The sequence below is a fragment of the Oncorhynchus tshawytscha genome, linkage group LG05, assembly GCF_018296145.1.
Source record: "Oncorhynchus tshawytscha isolate Ot180627B linkage group LG05, Otsh_v2.0, whole genome shotgun sequence".
In the NCBI taxonomy this organism is placed as follows: domain Eukaryota; kingdom Metazoa; phylum Chordata; class Actinopteri; order Salmoniformes; family Salmonidae; genus Oncorhynchus; species Oncorhynchus tshawytscha.
The window spans coordinates 37582751-37594758 of NC_056433.1; the positions used below are offsets into that span (position 1 = coordinate 37582751).

A 12008-nucleotide genomic window follows, 5' to 3' on the forward strand; every position below is an offset into this window, starting at 1 on the left:
CGGTCTTCTAGCCATCATTGATCCATTTTTCATTTTCCATTGGTTTTGTCTTGTCTTCCTACACACCTGGTTTCAATCCCATTCATTACCTGTTGTGTATTTAACCATCTGTTTCCCCTCATGTCTTTGTCAGAGATTATTTCTTGTTTCAGTTTTGTGTTTGTATTTGGTGCGTGACAGGTCCTCATACCCAATTTGTTTCATTTGTATTTGTGGTTTTGGAGTTATGTTTTGTTTTATTAAAATACTCCATTTACCGAGTTTATTCTCCTGCACCTGACTTCCCTGTCACCCCATAAACACGTTTGTGACCCCTCTCTGTGTTCCATAAATGAGCATGAATGGTAATAAGAATGGTTAAATCACATGTTTTTTCAATGGTAAGAATGTTATAAAGGGCTGTACATGAAGAATGTGACAACTAGCATTGATGTCCATAAGAATAGTAAACTTAAATATCCTTGTTCTATAAGCAGCTATAATTTACACAGTATTTGTCTTGGCAGCTTATGGAGCACTGTGTGAGCTATGGCCCTAAATATAAACTATCCACAGATTAAATTAATCACAAACACACACGTTCTAGAGAGAAGCAATCATTTGTATAGCTGAACGGAAGCTGACAGTCAGTGTCACTTCCCATCTCAAATCACATTAGATTGGTAATTACATCAAGGAGCAACAGAAGGAGGGAGGCAATTTTACAATATTCAAACAAGGCCCTTAGCTTCACTCAACAGTGCAATCTGTGGTTGTTCTTGTAGGTTTGCTGTTTGGCCCACTGGGCTATAGGGAAAGATAATAACACTTCTCATTAATTTAACAACTTACAGAATTGATTTATTGACTTCATCCCAACAACCCATTATTAAACTCACTAATCTAATTAAAGCTGGAATCCGTATTTAAACTGCCACGTCCATTTGTGATATTACAACAACAAAGAAGTTACTTTAAACAACAAACACTGTTTTCTCCCTTGGATATCATTGCACGCACGATAAAACACCACGCACGATAAAACACCACGCACGATAAAACACCACGCACGATAAAACACCACGCACGATAAAGCTGCCGAACGCTGCTCTCCTCCGTTTCACCGACAAACAATAACAAAGGTGCTGGGGAGAACAGTGGCACTGTTTCACTTTATGCGGATTCCAGCTTTCAAGAAAACATATTTAATTCAACGGTTAATAAACAGTCAACAGATAAACGGTCATACTCACCAGAGTGACCTTCCTCTCGATGTGTCCGTAGTGGAAGTCGCTGCTTTGGATGGCCTGGTAGGCCCTGTGGAGTTTCCAGGCTATGCCGAAATAGGAGAAGAGGATGACGAGGCAGGGGATGAAGGTGCAGAGGATAGACAGAGACATGATGAAGGTGGAACGGTTCAGGGAGTCTTGGTAACTGGCCCAGTCCACGGAGCAGGCCACCCCGAAGGGCTCTGGTCCGTAGCCACCCCATCCCAGTAGAGGGAACACAGCCCACAGCCCAGAGTACAGCCAGATCACACTGATCACCATGGTGATGGTCCGACGCTGGAACTTGTTGCCTGGTGAAGAGGTAGAGGGGGAGAGTTAGAGAAGGGTAGGAAGAGAGGAAGAGGAGGACCCCAACCCTTAGCATAAACCTTACGCTAACCCTAATCCTAACCCTAAACCAAAGTTTAACTCTAGTCAGATCACACTGATCATCATTATGCTATGATGCTGGAACTTATTACCTGTACGAGAGTTAAAGAGAAGTGTACAGTAAGGACAGCTAGAGCACTGCAAGGACCCTATTTGATAGGCGCCTTACAATCTCTCCCAATGGGGATATTCTTATTAACATTGCGGTTAGAGCTTCTTTGGGAGAGACGTCCTGGGGGTTCGCAGCCCACTAGGAACCTCTTGCTATTCCCTCACTTCATTAGAGTAATGATCCATAAGAACCCACACTTACACTGCACTAAACATCCTGATTTACTTATTCACATTCATCAGAAGCACCGATGATGAATCGGTATTGACTAGCTGTCAGTGACCACCTCGGCTGCCATCCAACCCACCATTTTTTAAACATTTTTATTTAATTTAACCTTCGTTTAACTCGGCAAGTCAGTTAAGAACAAATTCTTATGTCTGCATTTGGAACCAACCCTTGCAAGGACTACCACGGAATTAGAATATGTATATTTCTGAGTCAACAGTTTGGAACGGACCGTAATGAGCACATTACATTGATATGGAGATAGATATGATGGCGAATAGAATGAATAAATGAATGAATGAATATTATGATGGCTGATCTAGCTGATAAAAACAATGTGGTTGGCCGAGTGACTGTAAGTAAGCTGATTGTGGGTCACAGAGCATTACATCCAATTGAATAATATTATATGTCATGTGTGTACGCATGTGTGTGTGTGTCTGCCTGCATGTGTATATATGTGTGTGCCCTACGGTGTCCAGGTAAAGATCAGCCAGGTTGGATGTATCTACCCATTGAACATCGATTTGCTATTCAGCAACAGCATGGGTTTTACCATATAATTAGAATGGCTTTAAAATTCAAATTCTATAGATGTCTCCACCCCCTGCTGGTAGTTTAGATTATGAGCAATAAAACCAATAATAATGCACCCAGAACCTTAAGAAGTAAGCTTAGAACGACTTATTTCCGTGTCTTTTTTTCTATTTAGTGTATCTGCACCAGGGGATTATCATGCATACATTCTTGTCACGCCAATCCCTACGTTGTACATTATGAACAAACGTTTCAGCTGAATAGCCTTCCTCTTCAGTATGCAGGACACAGACAGATGTCCAGAACTGGGACTGTCAAACACTTCCTGGTCGATTGTCCATGCATCCAGTCAGGCGTATATAATACAGTAGCTGATGTATGAGTAGCATTACACTGTATATCAGGCACGTGCACAGGTAGTTGTTTACTTGTGTCCGAGCACCTGCCCATTTGCCCTCCCACTCGCCAAGTGTCCTTTTGGGTAATGGTATAATTATATTTTTTTGTACACAGTTTTTGTCATTGTTGTTCTGAACACACTGCCCACAAGTCATTGTGACGTCGTTCAAGTTCGCCACCCTCCACCCCCTGCAGCATAACATTTGATTAACACTTGATAAAACTTGATTAACACTTGATTTACATCATCGTCAATATTCGGGCCGGTTGGCTAATAACCTACGTGCAGCAGAGAGAGGCAGAAAGGCATAGAGAGGAGCAGCTGCATCTACGAACCACCGACACAACTCCATCCCTTCTTCAGTCGGGAGTTACACGTGTGTCAGAGCAACAGCAACGTAGGCAGTCTTGCCGGCCGCCATATACTAAAATATAAGCTAGTAGTCAGCCAGCCATATATCATGAGTTAGAAGACTATTAATTATATATTATTTAAGAGCATTGAAGATAAATCACAATCAATAAAATAAATGCAGGTGGGTGACCTTTTTCATTTTGAGCACATGCCCCCTGAAAGGTCAGAATTTTGAGTAACAGCAGAATCAACCAATCACATTTTAACAAAAGCACCATGTACATTTTCCCCTTCTCGAAGGCTGACAGGTCACTGTGCAATAGTGAGCAGTAGTTTTCCCATGGCCGAGCTAGCTTTTGTTGTAAGCTAGTGTGTAGTGGCTGCAGCCGGTGTTGTTGAAGAGGAGGTTGATGCTAATGTGTTAGCTTCGCCCTTTTCGAGATTAACTTTCATAAAGCAATTACGTTTCAAATGATCACCATCTAGTAAATGATCACCTGTTAACCAGCTATCTGTTGTTAACTAGCTACCTCTGAAAATAATGTGTTATGTGTGTGAAACATTGTTACATTTAAGATTTTAGATCACAGATTTATTTTGTGTGCTGAACTTGAAAAATATGTTTGCAATGTAATAGCTATACGTTTTGACTGGGAAATGCTTAGCCTAACGGTTGTGTTTTTGTATCCTTATGATTGGAACCCACCTGCTAATTATGTCAGAGTGAAAGTGCTGCTTATTCATTAACATCATGCTGTGAGTGACAGCTGTCTTTCTATCGGCCCTCTGTGTTTTACAAAAAGTATTCTCTCCTACATGGAGTGTTTTATGGTTACTGTCCTTTCAGCATCAGGAGCATGGCACACTCACATCCTTTGATGTGTCACTGTTGTCACTTTTGACAATGATGGCGTTAGGCTGTGTGAGCAGTGTGGTTGTTGTTGCGGGTAGCATTATCCATGTGGGTGCTGTCTCTGTGTGAGTGGTAGCATGAAGTGCGGCTCAGCCTCACTCCTGTTCAGATTCAGTTGGGCGCATTAAGCAATGCTATGTTTCTGTTATTTTTCTTGAGTTTTGAGTTTGGTACGATGTATTGGAGGATTTTATTTTCCCAATGAAGGTCCAGTAAACATGGTTTGCCACTCTACAGTATTGTAACGGCCCTGGGTTTATAAGCCCGGAACATGCTTTTGCGGCACAGTCGAGAGCGCGCTGGACTTCGGGCTAGAAGGTCGAGGGTTCGCAACCTGCTCCCTGCTGTTTCATTACAGTATATATATGCTTTTCTCTCTATACATAAATCAAAGTGGACAGCTGAAAGCAAGATGATGTATCGTAGGCTAGCTTGTTGCTGGACCTGGTTGGTTTGGTGAAGTAGTTTATTACTGTAGGTCCGATCAACGGCAGCAGGGCTGCAACTACATATGAGGACACTGAGCTCCGGACCTCTGTCATTTTTTTCTAATTTGAAAATAATAATAATTCACTACTCTCTCAAATGGCTAACTCTGCCCTCTCGCCTGAGAAGTGAATCGAACTACCCCATCTCGGACAAAAGGCTTTTTTTGTTATTCTTTTTCCCCTGATTTTCCGTTTGAATTTAATAGATGACCCATTACCCACTTTTTTTAACACTACATCACTGATATTAAAACAGAATCCTAAGTAATATTCTAATAATTCATGTGAATGTGATAATACAAAAATCTGTGTGCTCCATTGATGCTTGTTCGGGCGGAGCTTGATTAGTAATGCCTAGGAATACAAATGTGGATGCTATGTCGTTTGAGAAAATAGATATCTAATTAAAGAGACGACGATTTATGCAATTCATCATTACAACTGACTGAACAGTCGCTGATGCTACTGTGAATAATTTCTCATATTTCCCCCCTTTCAGGGGTATACCATTACATATGGCTAATAGGCTATGTGTTTGTAGATCGACCGGTGTGAATTAACCTACAGCAGCCAAGGTGAAAATGGCTGGGGTCATTTTTGCTTGTTTTTGCTGTTCTCCAAATCAGTTCGTCAAATTTATGCCCTGCTAGAGCTGCCCCGGTCAACTGTAAGGGCCGTTATTGTGAGGTGGAAACATCTAGGAGCAATAATGACTCGCAATGCCGCAAAGACGTAGGCCACACAAGTTCACAGAACGGGACCGTTGAGTGCTGAAGTGAGTAGCTCGTAAAAATGGTCTGTCCTTGGTTGCAACACTCACATCCAAGTTGCAAAATGCCTCTGAAAGCAACGTCAGCACGGCTCATCAGGAGCTTCATGAAATGGGTTTCCATGGCCGAGCAGCCGCACTCAAGCCTAAGATCACCATGCGCAATGCCAAGCTTCACCTGGGGTGGTGTAAAGCTCACCGCAATTGCACTCTGGAGCAGTGGAAATGTGTTCTCTGGAGTGATAAATCACGCTTCACCATCTGGCAGTCCGAAGTACGAATCTGGGTCTGACGGATGGCAGGAGAACGCTACATGCCCCAATGCATAGTGCCAACTGTAAAGTTTGGTGGAGGAGAAATAGTGGTCTGGGGCTGTTTTTCATGGTTCGGGCTAGGACCCTTAGTTCCAGTGAGAAGGCAAGTCTTAACACTACAACATACAATGACATTCTAGATGATTCTGTGCTTTCAAATTTGTGGCACCATTTGGGGAAGGCAGTTTCCTGTTTCAGCATGACAATGTGCCCCTGTGCACAAAGCGAGGATCATAAAGAAATGGTTTGTCGAGATCAGTGTGGAAGAACTTGACTGGCCTTCACAGAGCCCTGACCTCAACCCCATCGAACACCTTTGGGATGAATTGGAACGCCGACTGCGAGCCAGGCCTAATCGCCCAAAGTCAGTGCCCAACCTCAATAATGCTCTTGTGGTTGAATGAAAGCAAGTCCCTGCAGCAATGTTCCAACATCGCCTTCCCAGAAGAGCGGAGGCTTTTCTAAAATGTAATATAGAAAAAAAGTTAAAAGAAAGCCTGCCGATCCTAAATCAGGGCCTTAGAGCCTCAGTCCTCATGGAGAGAAGTGCCTTCGGGGTTTAGTAATGTTTGGTTTAGACCTACATGGAATTCAGAGGTGTGGAGTGAACCTCCTAGTCAAATTTGATCAATCAAAAATGTGTCTTGGGGGGGTTATCATCTTCATCAAATTAACTGCACTGAAACATTATTATCTGTGGGGGCTAGCACGACCCATCAGATCTCAGGTAAGGCTTGTTATATCACACAAACAAATGGTAGTTTACCAAACAACCTCCACTATCAACCAGCCACCCTACTGCACTTTTTCAACCCAGCTTGCATCAAAAAAGAAAACTGTGCTCAACTGACGGACTCATCACCATACCTGTTTTAGGTGGGTTTCCTGTCACCAGGTATCGTACCAAACCCATGACAGCCAGGGTCATGATGCTGGCCGTGCCGAAGATCATCCCCATCAGGCCATAGTAGAGGCAGGAGGAATTCCCTCCAATCCAGGCGTGGTTGAAGAGCGAGGCAATGGATAGGGGGTACATGCTGAGAGCCATGCCGATGTCCGTCACAGCCAGGTTGACTGTCAGGAGCTCCGGGGCCTTGAGGTGAGTCGGCCGCAGTGCTGAGGTCAGCAGGACCGCCGCATTACCCAGCACTGAGAGCACCGCTGGATGGGAGAGAGAAAGAGAGCAATAAGTCAGTCAGTCAATCAAGGAATCAAGCAAGAAAGCTGGAAGAGAGAGCAAGGATTAGTAAACTAATCCAGCAATCAATTAACCAATCTAGCTGGAAGAAAGAGAGAGAACGGGGTGCCGGAGGACATCGTATTTGATCGAGGTCCCCAGTTCACGTCCCGGGTTTGGAGGGCGTTTATGGAGTGTTGGGGGTCTCGGTCAGCCTTACCTCTGGTTATCACCCCGAGAGTAATGGGCAGGTGGAGAGAGTGAACCAGGAAGTGGGTATGTTTCTGAGGTCGTATTGCCAGGACCGGCCAGGAGAATGGGCGAGGTACGTCCCATGGGCGGAGGTGGCACAGAACTTACTCCGTCACTCCTCCACGAACATGTCGCCATTCCAATGCGTGCTGGGCTACCAGCCGTTCCTGGCTCTGTGGCATCAGAGTCAGACCGAAGCTCCTGCGGTGGAGGAATGGGTACAGCGCTCTAGGGAGACCTGGCGGGCAGTCCAGGACTCTCTCAAGCAGGCCAGTGGATGGCAGAAGAAGAGCGCTGACCGCCACCGCAGTGAGGCCCCTGTGTTCGCACCAGGGGACAGGGTCTGGCTCTCGACCTGAAACCTACCCTTCCTACCCTGCCCTGCCCGGAAGATGGGGCCACAGTGTGTTGGGCCATTTAAAGTCCTGAGGAGGATAAACGAGGTGTGTTATAGATTGCCACTTCCCTCTTACTATCGCATTAACCCCTCGTTCCATGTGTCTCTCCTCAGGCCGGTGGTAGCTGGTCCCCTACAAGAAGGTGAGGTGCCGGAGGTCCCTCCGCCCCCTCTGGACATCGAGGGGTCCCCGGCGTACATGGTACGAGCTATTCTGGACTCGAGACGCCGGGTGAGGGGCCTGCAGTACCTCGTGGACTCGGAGGGGTACGGTCCGGAGGAGAGGTGCTGGGTACCGGGGGGGGGGGACATTTTAGATCCTTCCCTCTTGAGGGACTTCCACCACCTCCACCCGGATCGCCCTGCGCCTCGCCCTATGGGTCGCCCTCGAGACCGGGGTCGGCGCGCTGCGGGAGCCGCACGTCGCGGGGGGTTACTGTCACGAATCCTGCCCGAAGATGGTGCCTCTTCCTGTTCGGGCGGTGCTCGGCGGTCGTCGTCACCGGCCTACTAGCTGCCACCGATCCCCTTTTCATTTCATTTAGTTGTGTCTGATTAGTTGCACCTCTTTTGTGTTTAGGTTTTGATTGTGGGCTATTTAAACCCAGTAGGCCTGCCGGCTTTTGTGCGGGCTTGTTTCTCTGTTCGTTTTGTGGATGTGATAATTTCTGTATTTCTCCGGACTGTTTGTGTCCTGTTGTTGGGCCGGTCATTGTATGCGCCTGGTGATTTGGCGTGACCTACTTTTCTCCGGAATAAATAGAGTTGTCCTTTACCCTCTGCTCTCTGCGCCTGACTCCGCACCCACTACACCTAGAAGTCTCTCTGCGCCTGACTCCGCCCCCACTACTCCTAGAAGTCTCTCTGCCCCTGACTCCGCCCCCACTACTCCTAGAAGTCTCTCTGCGCCTGACTCTGCACCCACTACTCCTAGAAGTCTCTTTGCGCCTGACTCCGCACCCACTACTCCTAGAAGTCTCTCTGTGCCTGACTCCGCACCCACTACTCCTAGAAGTCTCTCTGCGCCTGACTCCGCACCCACTACTCCTAGAAGTCGTAACACCTTGGTGATGATCAGATAGCCAGACCCCCCCTCTCTCCCACCAGAGAGGAGAGAGGGAAGCGTTGGGCCGGTTTTGTGACTTAACAGTCGGTAGTGAACTTTCTCTCTTGCCCTGCAGTATCTAAAGGGCAAAATCCCTTTGTTACCGAGAGACTCTTGCCGCCAAAAACTTCAACATCAAACAATGGACACTGGGAAAATATATTTCAACATCCGAATGCTGGGAATAATGAGAGATGGAATATGGAATATTAATGTCTATTTTGTGATGTTATAAAAACTGTCAAAAAGACGCTATAACAGAAACATTGTAACTTTAAGAGCTTTCACACTGTATTATCAGGTTTACATGTGCTGGGTGATTTCACAAGTAATCGCCAATCGATCAATGATATATAATAATAGTCTGAGCAACATTTTTAAATATGTATGAGAATAGAAATGTTCAGAAATGTTGTGAAACATCACAGCACAGTTGAAAAATAAATGGCAAGTACTAATCAGAACTGAATGGTGTTCAGAGATAGATGGGAGGGATTGAGTGGAGCTGAAGGATGGGACTAAAAACAAACTAAATATAACTATTGTAAAATATACTGTGTCCGTAAAATGTATATAGTGGGTATGAACTGGAAGAAGAAGCCTAAGTGTTGTTGTCCATTAGTTTACTTCAATTAGGGGAGAGATGGTAGGGTTAGGGAAAAATAATGAAGGAAAATATTTTTTTTATATATATATATATATATACGTATATACAGAGTATTGGTCAAAAGTTTGGACACACCTACTCATTCAAGGATTTTACTTTATTTGACTATTTTCTATATTGTATAATAATAGTGAAGATAACAAAACTATTAAATAACACATCTGAAATCATGTAGTAACCAAAAAAGTGTCACACAAACCAAAATATATTTGAGATTTTTCAAAATAGCCACCCTTTGCCTTGACAGCTTTGCACATGAGGTAGTCACCTGGAATGCATTGCAATTAACATGTGTGCTTTGTTAAAAGTTAATTTGTGGAATTGCTTTGCTTCTTAATGCGTTTGATCCAATCAGTTGTGTTGTGACAAGGTAGAGGTGGTATACAGAATAAAGCCCTATTTGGTAAAAGACTAAGTCCGTATTACAGGAAGAACAGCTCAAATAAGCAAAGAGAAATGACAGTCTATCATTACTGAAGGTCAGTCAATATGGAAAATGTCAAGAATTTTGAAAGTGTCTTCAAGTGCAATCGCAAAAACTATCAAGCGCTAGGATGAAACTGGCTCTCATGAGGTCCGTCACAGGAAAGGAAGACCCAGAGTTACCTCTGCTGCAGAGGATAAGTTCATTAGAGTTACCATCCTCAGAAATTGCAGCTCAGATAAATGCTTCAGAGTTCAAGTAACAGACATCTCAACATCAACTGTTCAGAGGAGACTGCGTGAATCAGGCCTTCATGGTTGAATTGCTGCATGCATGAGCAACATGAGCAATGGACATTAAATCTGTCCTTCGGTCTGATGAGTCAAAATTTTAGGTTTTTGATTCCAACCGCCATGTCTTTGTGAGACGCAGAGTAGGTGAACGGATGATCTCTGCATGTGTGGTTCCACCGTGAAGCATGGAGGGAGTGTGATGGTGTGTGGGTGCTTTGCTGGTGGCACTGTCAGTGATTTATTTAGAATTCAAGGAACACTTAACCACCATGGCTACCACAGCATTCTGCAGCGATATGCCATTCCATCTGGTTTGCGCTTAGTGGGACAATCATTTGTTTTTCAACAGGACAATGACCCGGCACACCTCCAGGCTGTATAAGGGCTATTTGACCGGGATGGAGTGCTGCATCAGATGACCTGGCCTCCACAATCACCCGACCTTAACCCAATTGAGATGGTTTGGACCACAGAGTGAAGGAAAAGCAGCCACCAAGTGCTCAACATATGTGGGAACTCTTTCAAGACTTTTGGAAAAGCATTCCAGTTGGTTGAGAGAATGCCAAGAGTGTGCAAAGCTGTCACCAAGGCAAAGGGTGGCTACTTTGAAGAATCTAAAAATATATTTTTATTTGTTTAACACTTTTTTTGTTTAGTTCATGATTCCATGTGTCTTATTTCATAGTTTTGATGTCTTCGCTATTATTCTAAAAACCCTTGAATGAGTAGGTGTGTCCAAACTTTTGACTGGTACTGTATGTTTACAAAAAAATATATGCGGGATTGGAAATGATGCAGACAATTACATTGATGGAAGCTAAAATGTATTTATCTACCCCCTAAATAGAGTCCCGCCCACTTCACAAATAAAAGTTGTGGCTCTGGATTGTGGTAATTTGCTGTTAAAAAAAAGGGAAGATACAAAAACATTAGTTTGCAACCCCTATTTTAATTTGCTCCATGGCTCTGGCAGCCAAGTGTAGGTTATGGCATAAAGCTGTAACTAGAGACGGAAGAGGAGGCGACACACCCCACTGGCTGTTTTTTTATGGTTCAATGAAAGTTAACGAACTAAGTAGACCAGAACCAGCAGCTGGTTACAGCGTTTTGCCGTAACCTACACTTGTGTTCCTAGCTCCAACAGTGCAGTTGTATCTAACAGTATCTATCAAACCGCAAGAGTCAGACAAACGGTTTTGCTGAGACTCATCTCTTGACCGGTAGGCTGGTAGTCTTTTTCTGAAATAATTATTTTCACCTGACTTAATTGAAATTGTGCTCACACTTTTCTTAGCTAGCTAAGGTTAGCATGCTAGCTAGTTACACTGACAGCTGTCAGTCAGTGCCTTATTTGTTGTTATTTCTCTGCTACACGTGGATATTCCCACCTCCAAATTCTGATTATGTATAAGCAGCCTGAGTCAGTTTCTGAGGTGGAACCTAAACGAGGATTTCCTGCTGTAGGACAGGAACTACTCAAAATAGGTGCAGCAACTTCCTCTGAGGTTGGGCCTTTTAGAACTCATAGCACTTTGCAGTGTAATGTTAAGGGGCTCACCTCAGCCATTACCAATGCCACAGGAAAAGTAATTGTACTTTAAATAGAGGACTATTGGTTAAACCTATTTAATGCTCTCCAATAGGAACCACTCCAAAGTGCCCCCCCGCCCCGCCCCCCATTGGAGATTTAATTTAACTAAGGGAAAATATTGTGGTGCTATGTGTTAATTCTTCTTCAACAGGCTTATGAACTGAATGTAATCAGTGAAAAGGCAGGATGTGAGGCGTTGTCCTTCAGAGAGCCAACAATCCTAGGTACCTTTAATACATTGACAGAACAATCCACAGCAACCTTGGCTAGAATAAGAGAATGGTGGACTTTCTCCATGGAAATGATTTATGATGCATCTACACTGAAGAAAAATATAAACGCAACATGTA

At 44.3% G+C, this 12008-nt stretch overlaps 1 protein-coding gene across 1 annotated transcript in view; it reads right to left on the reverse strand.

Annotated features, from left to right (window-relative positions):
• LOC112232949 (opsin-5-like) overlaps positions 1 to 12008 on the reverse strand; it is a 34385-nt gene that overhangs the window by 8423 nt on the left and 13954 nt on the right. Inside the window, exons 2-3 of the mRNA XM_024400281.2 lie at positions 6620 to 6913; positions 1233 to 1558 (exon numbers count right to left, since the gene is read on the reverse strand). Of these exons, the coding sequence (XP_024256049.1) occupies positions 1233 to 1558; positions 6620 to 6913 (620 nt within the window). The remainder of the gene's footprint in view (positions 1 to 1232; positions 1559 to 6619; positions 6914 to 12008) is intronic.